At 39.8% G+C, this 15,904-nt stretch overlaps 1 protein-coding gene across 5 annotated transcripts in view; it reads right to left on the bottom strand.

Annotated features, from left to right (window-relative positions):
* Window positions 1-15,904, bottom strand: part of TBC1D30 (TBC1 domain family member 30) — an 84,967-nt gene that overhangs the window by 23,826 nt on the left and 45,237 nt on the right. For 3 of the 5 annotated variants that reach the window (XM_070271852.1, XM_023643944.2, XM_023643949.2), the window contains 6 exons: window positions 14,070-14,131; window positions 13,466-13,531; window positions 11,013-11,138; window positions 9,111-9,296; window positions 3,362-3,530; window positions 1,273-1,441 (listed from right to left, as the gene is read on the bottom strand). In XM_070271852.1, coding sequence (XP_070127953.1) covers window positions 1,273-1,441; window positions 3,362-3,530; window positions 9,111-9,296; window positions 11,013-11,078 — 590 coding nt within the window. In that variant the 5' untranslated portion in view covers window positions 11,079-11,138; window positions 13,466-13,531; window positions 14,070-14,131. The remainder of the gene's footprint in view (window positions 1-1,272; window positions 1,442-3,361; window positions 3,531-9,110; window positions 9,297-11,012; window positions 11,139-13,465; window positions 13,532-14,069; window positions 14,132-15,904) is intronic. The other 2 variants (XM_070271850.1, XM_070271851.1) reach the window with 1 other exon arrangement.

The raw sequence follows: 15,904 nt of genomic DNA, 5'->3' as shown, positions 1-15,904 counted from the left end.
TCAGCTATGTGATGTTTACACACACTTACACACAACAATGATTTTTTAAATCCCTGAATTGATAGTTGCTGGATCTTTCTTGCAAAAAGTAAAAAATGCTACAAGTCTCCTAGGAAAAACTTATACATGAAAAGACTAGTTAAAAGACTTTTGAAACAAAACACTGGCAGTGATTTACTAGTTTTCTGATATGTTGTCTCTGGCTATCCAATCAAGTCATCTGTAGCTCTAGGAAACAAATATTAAAAACTTCTCTGCATCTTAAGTTAACTCTAACAATTTCAGCCTAATATTTCTTCCATTATCCAAAAGGCAGAATTTTAACATAATACTCACAATATATTAGAGATGGGTGAAAATACCCTAGTTTTCTCAGCCCTGCCACTAGTAAGGAAGGTAAGTAAAATCTATTTGGTAATATGTTTGGTGGTAATAGACTTCAACATAGAATTAATTCTTGATGAAAGGAAAGAAGTTACATGTGTTCTGCTATTGACTATGTACCAAGTGCCATGCTAGATACTTATACATATAATCACATATAATCTCATTTATCACAGCTCTAAACAGCAGACCAAAATAAGAAAGATTCAAAAACAAGACAAATTGCGATATTGACTGACAAACCCCCCCACCCTTCTCCAGATCTCCCAGTTCCTCTTCCATCTAAGTTCCTCTCCCTCTTCCCAGCTTCCCTCTTCCCAACTAGTGTCAGGAAAGATGCTGAAAAAGAGTAAACCAGCCAGAACACTAGCATGGGAAGGAGGAGGGGAGTCTACAGGCCTGAAAAAGCCTGCCCCCTTCTCTAAAATAGATTCCATCTCTGGGGGCCAGCCCGGTGGTAGCGTGGTTAAGTTCATGCATTCCACTTGGGCAGCCTGGGGTTCGCAAGTTCAGATCCTGGTGCAGACCTATACACTGCTCATCAAACCATGCTGTGGTGGTGTCCCACATATTACAAAATAGAGGAAGATTGGCATGGATGTTAGCTCAGGGCCAATCTTCCTCAAGCAAAATAGAGGAAGATTGGCATGGATGTTAGCTCAAGGCCAATCTTCCTCAAAAATAAATAAGTAAATAAATAAAATAGATCCCACCTGCCACCCAACATTGAAGAACGAGCCAGCTGAGATTTCAGAAGGCAAAGCGATTGCACAATTCATAACTTTCTCTTTTCCTCATACTTAATATCGATGTTTTACACATTAGAGCACAAAAATTGCATAAGCCCCTCCACACCACAGAAAAGAACAGAAGGGGGAAATCACTTACTCTCCCAATTTTGCCCAGATCGCCAGTGACACCCTTAGGATGATTTCCGAACCTTCGAAGAAGACTGAATCCCAAATCTTTAAAACTGTGTGGTTAGGGAGGCACGTAGCGAAGAGAGTGAGGAACCACTGCATGGTGAAGACATTCGTCAGCGGGGGCTCATATCCACCTGGAAGAAAACCAGCACTCCACAATTCTTCAGAACTGACGACTGCCGACATATAAAAATACCCTCTTTCAATCTTCCGCGGCCACCCAAATCTGTTACACTGCCTCACTGACTTGTTAATATCTCTAAATTCTGGTTCTTTCCTGTTTTCTTTTTTTTCCTTTTTCTGGAAGAACATAGGTGTTTAATAAAAATTTCAATAATATGAACTTTACAAATTCTTTGCGATATTTCAGAAATCTTAACCTAAAACTTAATTTGGCTCTACCTATTGTGGGGTGCTGAAAACTAAGGAAAATATTTTCCTCGCCAAAAACAGGATAGAAAGAAAGGATTTAAGCCTCTCAAAGGCAAAAGCCAATTTTCGAAACCAGGTAAAGCCCACGTGTATTCAAATGCTGCTGATAAAAATAAAATTGTTCATTACATATTACTTGTCTACTTCTTAAATTATACACAGTTCTAATACCACAATGGAATTAAACTAGGAATCAACAACAGAAAGATAGCTGGAAAATCCCAAAATATCTGGAAATTAAACAACATGAAATTTTAAAATACTTTTAACTAAACTGTACACAGTTTTAAAGATCTGGGATCCAGCTCACTTTGAAGTTTCTAAATTAAGTAAAAACACAGAGCTCTCTCCCATTTCCTGTAATGGCATAAGAATGTATTTTAATAAAATACAAAAATTTAGATACGTGGACTAATCCTCCCTCCAAATTACAGTCAGAATGTGCATTTACGCAAATATAAGCAAAAAGAGATGTGTTCTCCCACACTCATTTTCCTTCTTCCTACCTAGGAAGAAAGGGAGACCTTTGTTCAGAGACTAGAGTCTGAGGTCACCCCGCCATGGGCAAGTGCAGGGCACCTGGAGCACAGTAAAGTGTGTCTGACTATGGGGCAGGCAAAGTGGTTCTACATGGAAGCGTTATGAAATCCACATAGGTGCAAAATTATACTGCACAGCCAAATTAAATGAGATTATTCAAATGGCTTTGAAGGAAATGCTTAGACACCACCCAGGGGTCACTAAAATTTCTAGCGTATTTTAATCACAGATTAAGTCCTCAAAATCCTTTAATATTTTCCCAGATTTAAATGCTTAGGTCAGGATCCAGCAACCATTTACAGAAACACAACAAACTTGTGACTACTCTTTCTGGTATCCCGAGCACAGCCACGCAAGTGCAAGCAGGGGTGTAGTTGCAGCTACCAGCTCAGGCACTTTGGAAAGCCGGACGATGCCCACTAGATGACGGCCACTCTCAGACCCGCCTGCAGAGCCATCTCCATCACTGCCCCACTCAACCCAGTGCCCTCACGGGTGAGCTTCTACCCGGAGGTCCAGAAGAGACATCCTCCAGAAACAACTAGCCCGTTCACCTCAGCTAAACCTAAACACCCTTAGCATGAATGAATAAAAGGAGCATTAAACATTTCAATCCAAAGGACTGCTTTTATCTCCTGCCATTTGATGAAAATACACACTCCATTCCCCATAACCTCAACAGTTCAGGCAAAACCACAGTTTGTGCTAAATTCTATCCGTAGCTCAGTTTTAAAGAACTCCTATAGGTTTGCACCAGCTTAGAGCAGTTTAACTAGATGGTAAGACCCAGACACCCTTCTTCATCTGGAGTACAATACATCACTTTAGCTGTTGATCTGATACTGGTGAAGTCTGAGGTTCCTGGCCAACTTCCTAACCATGACCAGTTAGCAATTCAACACGTGGCTCTAGTTTTTTTCAGTTTTGTTTTTATGCTCTAGAAATCAGTTTCATGGCAGCAAACTCTCACCAACAGAAACACCTGAAAACCTGTATTTCCATCAAAGCTTAGGCTCATATGGACAGTGGACGCAGAGAAGTAAAGTCCTTTCAAAGGCATGACAGCACTGGGTCATCACTACCTCCACTTTCCTTGTTGGCAGTTCTCTGAAGAGTGTCCAGGTGCTGAGACAATTCAGGGAGCTTCAGTCTCAGGAGGTCTCTGAAGACGGCCATATCCACAGACAGCGCCTGGAGATTATTGACGAAATAGCTTTCAGGAAGCACCTTATCAATAAGGTAAATCATAATCTGAAGAAAAAGGTAAAGAACAGGACGGCTTCATAAAAACTGGTATCTTAACATGTCCTAAATAGAAAGAACATATTCAAATGGGTAAAATACAGCTAGCCAAAGCACACTATCCTTTAAATGTGTCCATACCAAATGTTCTGGATTTTCTAGGCTCATCTCCACCCTGGGTAAGGAGCGGGCGGCATAATTATCTCAGTAACTCAGACCCAAAATCTGCTTCTGTCTGAAATTTCTAGACAGACCACTAGACCTGAGTTCACCCCATAAGTAGCTGTGTTCAGACAACCCTCAGTCTCGCTCCGAGAAAGTCACAGAGCGCCTCCTTCATCAGCAGCCAACGGGAATCTCAATACTGGCCGTCATAAAACACCCGCCCGAAGCAGGTCTCAAGATTCACTCACCGTTTACCTGAGTTATTAGAACAACCAATATTGGCTTCTTGTCCACTTTCCTCTCCTGGGAGAATGCACCAAGGTTTTGTTTGAACAAATGGTACTCTTAAAATCTGGATTTCTTTCATAAGATCGTCTCACAAGTTCTTCAAATTTACTATTTTTATTCTCACTTTTCCATTTGAGTTACCTTTTCTAAGATGTCAAGAACCACTAGAACGATCCCGCAAACGCACCTGAGTTCTATCCATCAATCTCTGGTCCTCTCCCTGTCAGCTCGCATGCTATTTATGCTCCCCTCCCAAGAAGACCCACTCATTCCCCAGAGCACAGGAAAAACAGCCTTCAGAACAAAATCGTAGCTGGCCCTACCTGTTGGTAGAGAAGCAGCTGTCTCACATTTTTATTTTCAGCATATCACAAAATCCTATTTTCCAAAACAACTATCTCCCAGACCTGACAAGGGCTCCTTTTTCTCTCAACCCTGGCTTGGGATTTCTACTTTGAGGGTCATAGTCTTGACGAAGTCAATAAGGGCTGGGGCATACTCTTGAGAAGGTCCCTCTGAGGCCTTTATTACAGGAGGGGACAGGCCCAGGGAGTCTCCTCAGCCTTCTTATGTTGGGACAGAATTTCCCAGGTAAATGCATCATCATCTTGGAAATAGGAGCTTAGCAATAAAAGGAATATATTCAATCTGAGAGGAGGGAGGAGGTCCTGGACAGACCGGGGCCAGCTGAGGTGAAGAGCAGATCTCCAGCAGAGCAGAGAGCCCTGGCAGGGACCTTGCACTCTATGAGTAAGGAGAAGAGCGATTTATAGGACCAAAAAGCAAAATTTAAAGGTATGTCTGTCTATCATTGCATTTTTCACAAGGATATAAAACTGAGATAGATACTTAAGTTTTTGTGAAGAAATTATGATCCCTCAAAGTTACATGAAACATGAAAAAAAATTCCAATTATCACAGTAATTCTTGTGACACATTGAAATCCTCTGTCTAAAGGCACCTCAAAGTCTGACGTAAGCCGTAAGAGCAGCTATGTCTTATGGCAGGTATGTCACTCCATCCACTACCGTGTTTCAAAGGCCAAACGTTAGATCTTAAAAAACAAAAATTAGGATAAATAACGGCAATAGAGGAAAAATAGTCTTTTCAACCAAGAGTGCTAAACAATTGGACATCCACATGCAAAAAAAATGAACCTAGACACAAACCTTACACCTTTCACAAAAATTGACTCAAAATAGACCATAGACCTAAATGCAAAATGCAAAACTATGAAACTCCTAGAAGATAACATAGCCTAGATGACTTTGAGTATGGCAATGACCTTCCAGATACAACAGCAAAGGCACGATCCATGAAACAAACAATTGATAAGCTAGACTTCATTAAAACTAAAAACTTCTCCTAAACTAAAAACTAAAAACAACATCCAGAGAATGAGAAGACAAGCCACAGAATGGGAGAAAATATTTGCAAAAGACACATCTGATAAAGGACTGTTCTCCAAAATATACAAAGAACTCTTAAAACTCAACAATAAGGAAACAAATAATCCAATTAAAAATGGACCAAAGACCTTAACGGACACCTCACCAAAGAAGATATTCAGATGGCAAATAAGCATACGAAAAGCTGCTCCACATCATATGTCATCAGGGAAGTTCAAATTAAAACAACAATGAGATACCACTACACACCTATTAGAATGGCCAAAATCTGGAATGCTGACACCATCAAATGCTGACAAGGATGTGGAGCAACAGAAAATCTCATACATTGCTGGCAGGAATACAAAATGGTATACAGAAGTACCCCCTTACCTGAGAGGGGATACATTCCAAGACCGCTAGTGGATGCCTGTAACTACAGGTAGGACCAAACCCAATACGCACTATGTTTTTTCCTATACATACACACCTATGATAAGGCACAGTAAGAGATTAACAACAACTTCTCTTTGGCATATCTGAATCGCCAGCATCACAACACTCGCACTTCGGGGCCATTATTAAGTAAAACAAGGATTCCTTGAACAAAAGCACTGCAAGACCCCACAGTCGATCTGATGAAGGAGAGGGCTGCTAGTTGACTAATGGGCAGGTAGCATATATGGCGTGGATCTTCTGGACAAAGGGATGAGTCACTTCCCAGGCAGGATGGAGTGGGATGGCACAAAATTTCATCACACTGCTCAGAACAGTGTGAAATTTTAACTTATGAATTGTCTATTTCTGAAATTTTCCATTTAATATCTTCAGACCAAGGTTGACCACAGGTAACTGAAACCAGAAAAGCGAAACCACAGCTAAGGGGGGACCACTGTAGTCACCATGGAAGACAGTCTGGTGGCTTCTCACAAAACTAAACATACTCTCACCATACGATCCAGAAATCACACTCCTCGGTATTTACCCAAACTTACGTCCACACAAAAACCTGCACAGATGTTTACAGCAGCTTTATCCATAACTGCCAAAACTTGGAAGTAACCAAGCTGTCCTTCAGTAGGTGAATGAGTAAGTAAACTGTGGTGCATCCAGACAGTGGAATGTTATTCGACACTAAAAAGAAATGAGTTAACAAGCCATGAGGAGACACGGAGGAAACTTAAATGCATATTACTAGGTGAAAGAAGTCAATCTGAAAAGGCTCCATATGATTCCAACTGTATGACATTCTGGAAAAAGCAAAACTACGGAAACAGTAAAAAGATCAGTGGTTCTTGGCGTGGGGCGGGGGAGAGGTGAACAGGCAGAGCACAGAGGATTTTTAGGGCAGTGTAAATATTCTGTATGATATTATAATCATGAATTCACGTCATTACACATTTTTCCAAACCCATAGAATATACAACAACAAGAGTGAACCCTAGTGTGAACTATAGACTTTAGGTGATTATGAAGCGTCAAGTAGGTTCATCGACGTTAACAAGTATACCCTCTTGTGAGTGATGTTGATAATGGAGGAGACTGCATGTGAGGAGGAGCGGTGTATGCTAAATCTCTGTACCTTCCTCTCAATTTTGCTGTGAATCTAAAACTACTCTAAAAAAACTAAGTACTTCTAAAAAAATAAATAATAGGAGAGCTCCAAATTTCTAACCAATAGTTTAAAACAGTTACTAAGAAAAAACAGTAAGTGCTGAAGAGCAGAAAAAATAGTATACCCACTTCTAAAAACCATATATTATTTCCCTCATAACTACAACTTGCAGAAGCCAAAACAGCGTCTGGAAAAACACTGACACCGATCTTGTCCTTTGGGTCAGAAGTGTTTCTTCATGAATTCAGCCTTCCTCTCTGCATATTAAACATCTAAACACAAGATTCCTAAATGATGGTGATGTCATTTCATTCCACAGAGTTCATTTTCTTAGAAGCAAAAATATAAATATTCAGTTTCACAGCTTTATCTAGTCCATCTTTTCACGCGAACTTTTAGATCCTCAAGCATCACTGAGCCCCTTCATGATGTGACCGGCGTGGGTACCCCATTCCCCAGCCTCTCCACCCACCTAACCTGAATGGTTTACTCCTACTTTTCAACAGAACCGTTCTCATTTTATAGTCATACGAATCGCATCTGAAAAAAAATTGACTCAAGCTGACAGATTGAGTAAACAAAATTGCTTCTTAATAAAAACCGTTTTAAACTCGTGTATTTGATTGGTCACTGCTTGCTCCCACCACCCCCACCTATTTGCTAAACAAGTAACTTCAACGCTATTTCCTTAAACACATGAATGGAAAAAGTGAGAGGGCGAATACTGATTTAGATCATGTCAGGCTGGGTTTATAATTAATTCCACCATAATGTGTATAAAACCAGGAGGAACACTGGTTTATTTTTCCATATGACACCAGTCAGCGATTGAGTATCACTGAGATATTCAGCACAATCAAACACAGAGTGGGGCGTGGGGGAGCGGGTTCTCGAATACACTAAGTACCCCTCCCATCCATCACAAAGCATTGCAATCAACAGCAGTTCAAGGGTTCAAATATGAATTAACAACCCGATATTGCCCCAAGTAAATAGTGCAGTGGCCATCCTGCACGTGGGAAATGATTCATTTCTCATAAAGATTATTTCTGGTGACTGACTGACTCACATTCAGACCCATAAGCCTAAATTGCTACTGTCTCATCTCAAAGAATTTCCAGAATTTTTTTCTTTTTTACTAATAAAGGTCTTAGGCATCGAAGATAATAAAAGATAATAAATATAATGCACTTCATAACCTTTCTCCATGCAAACACCTTACATCACAGACATTCACTCTCAGCCTACCTCCTCCACACCTCGCCCCAGATGTGAAAGAGGAAGGCAACTTCATAAGACCCAACCAGAATTAAGCATAACTGATGGAGTAGGCAGTTTCTACTATGACCCCTCCCTGGTGATCCCCCACTCCTGGGAGTCACACCCTCATATAAGCCCATCCCCTTGGGTATGAGCTGGACCTAGTGACTGGCTTCTAATAAACAGAATACAGCAAAAGTGAGGGAACGTCACTGCTAATATGAGGCTACAAATCTGTGAGTTAATCTCTCTTGCCTTGCTCACTCTCTTGCTCACTCTGAGGGATGCCAGCCACCATGTGGTGAGATGGACAGGCCCACATGGCAAGAAACTAAAAAAGGCCTCTGGCCAACAGCCAGCAAGGAATCGAGGCCCTTAGTCCAACAATATGTGAGGAATTAAATCTTGCTGACAATGACATGAGCAAACTTGGCAGTGAATGGTGCCTCCCAGTGAGCCTTCAGATGAGACTGCAGCCCCAGCCAACATCTGAATGTCCCAGTGACGTGACAGAGTCAGCTATGCCACACCCAGATTCCTGAGCAGAAGAAACTGTCAGGTAATACATGTTTGCTGTTCTAATCGGCTATTTTGTTATGCAGCAATGGACAATTAATACAATTAGTATTTAACTTGCTTTAAAAACATGATGTCTTATAAGTGACACTAAAAATATAATCATTCTCCTCCCATTTGGCAGCGACGTGAGTCTGTCACTTGACCTGGCTTGAACCTGGAGGCAGTGGTATCATGGATAATTACAAAGGTGGAGCACACACCTTGGAAGGGCTGGGGCATCAGAGAAGAGAAATGATGGTTCCAATGTTTCCCTCTCAGAAGAACCTCATTGCCTTCTTCAGACCTGATACTCACCTTCAGGGCATCCCCTTCGTTGCCTTCCACCACTTCCAGAATTAGTGCAGCCAGGATGTTAAAGCCTTGGCAGTACCCAACATTCTTGTTCCATCGGGCATAGGCCAACAGAACCCGTTTCAACACAACCCTGTCCCGCTCGGCCTCCTGGCCACAGTAGGAACTGCAGCCTGTGCGGTGAAGATCCTAAAACGCAAGTGAAACAGCATCTTTTAAAGTAATTCCTTACATTCTCTCCAAAAAATATCTTTATTTCTTTGTCTCAGCGTTAAACAGAATCAGACTACAAACATGGATTTTAGTTTTAAAAAAATGAATACGCACCTTACACACATGGGCCAAAACAATTTTTTTTAGTTTCCTTTTTCCTGTTTTCTAACATGCTAAGAGAAATTTTCTTCCCAGTTTTATTGAGATACAGTTGACTAAGAGACATTTTCAAGAGCTATTTCAGTCAGGCACATTTTCTACTTAAAGTGTTTACAGAATTAACACAAAAGTGACTCCGAATTAACAAAAATTACATTATAATTCCATATAAATTGACAGTCTGTTTTAATAATATGTCTCAGATAAAACAATAGTCATTTCAACACATGTATGAAGGATGTTAACATTATTCCTTTCTATAAAAAAATGATATAATATTCAGCTATCAAAACTCTAAATAATACTAAGGAGCAAAACCAAAACGGCAAAAAAATGCAAGCTGTACTATCAAGAGACAGAAAAACCATTCAGCCCAAGACAGAAAAAAATCATTCATCCAAACTGTTTCATAAATTTGAGTGAAAAAGACAGCAACATTTGCTGTGCTTTAATATTTGACGAGGGCAATATCCATAATTTAATAACCAAGCGGAGACTACGATTTTCAATAGCTGAAGTCATTTTAGTGACATAGCATTCACTTCAATGAGAAAAATGAAAGATCCGCTTAATAACATGATTGTTATAAAATGTGCATTGCCCTAATTCACAGTTTAAATAGAAAGAAAATATTTCAAATACAGAATACTTCATCTCTGAGGAACATAGTCTGAAATTCCAAATAAACCGCTCAAAGGTGGATAGCGCAAAGACTTTTCAAGTACACAAAATAGAATTCCAAAATTACATTTAGCGTTTATCTGAAACAGACCAAGTGAGATCTAGAAAGTAGCTCCTTTTAGTTAGTACTTCCTCACGAAAAAAGTATCTTCATAGCTGCCAAAACTCTAGCAATCTTCCGGTGACCAAAATTTAGATGAAACAAATTTCCTTTTAAAATGCCGGCTTAATTACACTGTGATGTACTTATATGAAATCAAAAACCTTTTGCTAGAGGCTTATGTAAGAGAAAGATAGTGCGATCAAATTGCATCAGCAGCCTGGGCTCTGGGCATCGGGCTCTAATCAACCGTAATAATCCCAGAAGGCAGACCACAGCTGCCTCCACAGCTGGCTTGAACCCTTGACCATCTGGTTCAAAGGAGACTCACCAGTCAATCTGTCCCCATAAACTGACAATTAAGAAATAATCAAAGATCTAGTAAGAGCCCAATTACTCTAATAGGAAATAGCCTTAAATTTCTCAGTCAGTGACTTTTATGTAAATATCCAGTTAATAGCACTGACCCGGGCTAAAGAAAAATAAAAAGGGAATTTCAATCTCCTATCATGTGAGCAAGATAAATAAACTGAATATGAATGGAAACATTTTCTCCTTACTGGCAACATACAAATTTACGAAGACAAGGCATAGTCAAAATTCCCCATCAAAAGGTTGTTAACTAATGAAATGAGGAAGCAGAAAATATACAGACATTCAGACCCTAAGGTTTGATCCTCTGTCCAGGAAACATCTGGCTCTTCGAATCTCCCCTCTAAGTTAGGACAACAGGCCAAGCTCGGGAGCATTACCTTGACTATCTGAATTCCCATTGAGTCATCGTCAGGATTACTCCTTTCATTGAAAGTGAAGCGCATGGTTTTGTCCCAATCGATCGCTATACTGTGCAAATAATGATCGGCCAAGGTCAACCAAACCTAGAATATTAATGGATAAAGAAGAATACTAAAGCAAAATACATAATTTCACCTTCCTTTATTAAAAATAGTTATTCCAGGAGTCGGCCCTGTGGCCCAGTGGTTAAGTTCTCAGCAGCCCACGGTTTCACTGGTTCGGATCCTGGGCGCAGACGTGGCACCGTTCATCAAGCCATGCTGAGGCGGCGTCCCACATGCCACAACTAGAAGGACCCACAACTAAAAATATACAACTATGTACTGAGGGGATTTGGGGAGAAAAAGCAAAAAAAAGAAAAAATAGTTATTCCACCCAACAGAAAAATGGGAACTGATCCTAGACCAGATACAGCCCACATGGAGAAATCTACTTTTCACTGAAAGTTTGCTGTACTGAATTATACCAATTAGGGCCTTGCATTTATTCTTTCAATTAATATTTGTCGAGTTCCTACTATGTACCAAGCAATGATCCAGCCACGAAAGATACTGTTAAGAAAACAAAGAGATTTTTCAGATTTTATTTCAATTCACTGGATTGGCTGTATTATCGTATGAGTTTGTTATATTCGCTCTGCATTGCTCTCTCTGCTTGAGCAAGAGTCACCTGGTCATTCGTGGAGAATGGGCCTTTTTTTACCATTGGGTGGCCTTTACCTTTCAATCATCCCTCCCTCATACAGACAAAAAACCTGACAGATGGGCTCCCAGAATGAACATCCTTTTCAAGAGTCACTGGATATTTTTACTCCTTTGATTACCTTGTTCTCAAAAGCTGTTTCTGAAAGACGTATTTCACAATGCCATTTTTAATGTATATTTTGAGGGACACTCAATGTTCAAATTCTAGGAGTATTAAGACTAGGTTTATAAATTAATATACTAAGAAAGCATTTCAAGTCTTGGTATTTGAATATAATTTAGCAGGAAAAACACTGATTAATATCTCCAGCCAGACTTCTCTCCCAAACATCAGAATCCTATGTCTAAACGTCTACTTGACACCTTCAATTTAGATGTCTAATAGGCATCTCAACCATAACAAATCCAAAACCAATCATATCCAAAACCCATCATCTAATCCATCACCCCTCAACTATACATACACACACACACACATCTGCTCCTCCCACCTGAGTAAATAGTAACTCCACTCTTCCAGTAGCTCAGGTCAAAACCTTGAAGTCATCACTGACATCCCTTTGACACCTTATTATCAATCCAATAAAAATTCATGTCAACTCAGCCTTCAAAATATATCTAGAATCCGACCCTTTCTCTCCATCTCCACGGCCACAACCCTGACTGCTCCGTCTCCTGCCTGAATTATTGCTAGTCTTCTACTGGTCTCTCTGCTCCTGCCCTTGTCTCTCATATTCTCAAGTTAGTAGCCAGAGCATTCCATTTAAAATATAGTTGTAATGGGGCCGGTCCCATGGCCGAGTGGTTAAGTTCACGCACTCTGCTTCAGAGGCCCAGGGTTTTACCAGTTCGAATCCTGGGTGCAGACATGGCACCGCTCATCAAGCCATGCTGAGGCGGCATCCCACATGCCATAACTAGAAGGGCCCACAACTAAAAATACACAACTATGTAGTGGGGGGCTTTGGGAGAAAAAGGAAAAATAAAATCTTTTAAAAAGTAAAAATTAAAAATTAATTAATTTAATATAGTTGTATCGTGTTAGTCCCCTGCTCAAAACTTTCCAATGCTTCCCATCTCACACTGGGCAAAAGTCCCACTATGGCCTACAAGGTCGTATCTGCCATTCGTCTGGTCCCATCACATCACCTTTGTGACCCTCTCTCCAATTGCTTTCCCCTTCACTGTGCTTCACCCTGTGGCCTCTCGCTTTCCCTTGCATACTCCCGAGATGCTGCTGCCTGAGGCCTTTCCTCTGCTAGGAGTTCTCTTCCCCCAGGCAGCTGCAAGGGCCAACTGCTCACCTCCTGCGGGGCCCTATTCAAACGTCACCTTGCTATTTAAAATTCCACCTCCTTATCCCCATTCCCTCACACTCTCCTTATTTCTTTCTCTGCTTTATTTTTATCCAAAGTACTTATCACCATCTGGCATACTTTATATTTTATTCAGTGTAAGCTCCATGAGGACAAAAACTTCAGTCTGTTTCTTTTGTTTGTTTGTTTGCTTGTTTTCCACTGCTGTACCCTCAGTACCTAGAACAGTACCTGGCACAGAACAGATAATCAATAAATACTTATTGAACGAATGAATAATGAATAGTGGTTTCAAATTACTAAATCTAGAATATCTTTCTAACATTCTAGACACTGTAAAGGGACAGAGCAATGGTCCTTCTACATGTTAGCCCTACAAATCCTCCTCACCTTTCTCCTCCATTCCTTTGGGATCCCTGTCGACAGTCGGGCAACCGCCTTGAGGGCATCATACCACTACGAACAAAAAAGAAATACTGGCAAAGTGATAATATTGACCTGGATAAGCACTTTTCAACCTTTTTCCCATCTTGACATCCATGGAGTATGATAAAATTTGTACAGCACACTGGGGCAAACAGGCAGAGCTTCTTTCAGCTGGATATGACTGCTCTGAGGACTATGACTGCCCCAAGCCTCCTACCACCTTAGGTTCCCTTAACACAGCTGTGACGAATTTGCAACACACACACAATAGCTGGGAAGCTCTGGTTCAGAAACCAAAACATGCATTATGGATTCAGAATAAAAGACATAAGGTTTTTTACAATTTTTTCACACTTACACCATTAATAGAAAGTACAAAATTCTTCATTGCAAGCATAAACCCAGGCCACTTGTAGCTTCGTAAGTTAATTAGTCTCTAATTTCAAAAACTTGATCATCTTCTTATGCATATCAAAGTATATGCTAATCTTCCCACTTTGAGAATATATCTCAACGTACCCTGTAGATACCCCAAAATAAGCATTTTCAAAACCAACAATAAAGTTACCTGCTGAAAACCATTCTGACCTAAAGATGGCTCAAGAGTGAACTTCAACTTTGTGTCAACTCCTAAAAGAAAAATATATAAATAACTGTTATGTTGGGAGAAAATAACAAGTTATATCAAAAATAAAAGTAAAAATTAACCTGATCCTACTGAATCATCATAAAAATTTTAAAACACTTACTTTTACTAAGTTTAGTCAATTTTGTTAAAAGAAAAAGTAAGAATATTGATTATTAAAATAGAAAAATATACTGTGGCAATAGAATGGAGCTTATCACATAAGCTGGTGGTTTCCACAGCTGTCGGGAGCAGGGCAAAAGAGAAACCAAACAATGACACCACAGGCTCGGAGTCATACTCCACTCCACTCTGGTCCCTGAAGTCAAACCAGTTACATAACTTGCCTCCATCTCCATTCTTTATCTTTAAAATGAGGATAATAATGTCTGCCTCAGTAGACTGTTGTGAAGATTAACCGTAAATCACCCAGCACCATATAGTTAATATTTATAAAACTTAGAAAGAGAATTCTCTACTTACAGAATTTGTTTTCTAGGACATTCGCATGAACTAAGTCTATTAAGGAAACTTCAGTGGAACATTAAAAGTTATAAAAATAATGTCGTTGCCTTCCTACTTATGGAATAATCCATTTTAACAATCCTACTGGGAGATTTTCATATACTTTAAAATTCTGTCATGATATACTTATTGAAGACAAAACAGTTTGTATGTTTAATTATAGACTACAAGCTAAGACTATAACTAAACTTTAATTCCAAGTTATCTACAACTTTAAATAAACTTCTTTGACTCAAATCCCAAATCTATGGAACAGAAGTAAATAAATAGGAAAATATGTAAAGACTAAATGCTTATAATATATAAAGACTATATGCTATATTCATTCATGCTGGATTTTTATTCAGAATTTCATATTAGAAGTATGTGCTGTTGTTACTGAAGTGAAATTACATGACAATTTTTACTCCCACTTAAAGTCTATTAAAAAGTAATATAATAAAATTTGAAAATGCTGTATATTCTCTTTCTACAATTTCAAAATCAATGAAATGATATCTTAAGTCACTTTTTACGAGACATGACTTAAAAATTCAAGGACCAAGATATAAACAACATTATCAATAGCACTCAGTTTTACAACTTAACATTGTCATTTGTGACGATATTTTTGCTTCTAAGATGTGGACTGCAGATTAGGCATACTGAAAACTTCTCCACAACTTCCGCTTAGAGGCTGGTACATGGATAACAACAATTCTTCAGAATTTGCAAAATTATAATAATAAAGTAACTTGTCTCTTTAAAAACATATATATGGAGCCAAGAAGCTGGACAGAGATGTGTCTGATTGGCCCAAGCCCATGACAGTATGCAGATGCCCTTCTTGGAGTCCTGGAAGAGTAGTGTGAATACGTGAGTTGGGTCCTAGATTTCTAAAGTCAAGCTGTGGTAGAGAATTCCAGGCTTCCAACCTATGCCCTGATAGTTCTTTTCAAAGCTTCAGGGCCAAAACCATACTCTGCCTGATCCATAAGATTTTGTTCTCCGAAGGTATATGAAGTCCGCCCACGGATTCTCATCTCTCTGAGATGGCTTAAGCGAAGCCCTGCCTGGTGCATTGCAACCACACAATGGCCCGAAGAGTGTGTGTGAGGTTGCTGTCCAGACGCAGGGTGCTGAACGGAGGAGCGTATAGTCATGACGTTTGCTTTATTTTAACAAAGACCAGGAAATTCCGTCCCGCGCCGAATTATTCTTTCCGACTTAAAAGCCCCCAGATTCCCTGTGTATATGACCGAATAGGCTCCCTT

Source organism: Equus caballus, chromosome 6, assembly GCF_041296265.1.
Source record: "Equus caballus isolate H_3958 breed thoroughbred chromosome 6, TB-T2T, whole genome shotgun sequence".
Classification (NCBI taxonomy): Eukaryota; Metazoa; Chordata; class Mammalia; order Perissodactyla; family Equidae; genus Equus; species Equus caballus.
This window is presented reverse-complemented; position numbering and strand designations above follow the sequence as displayed.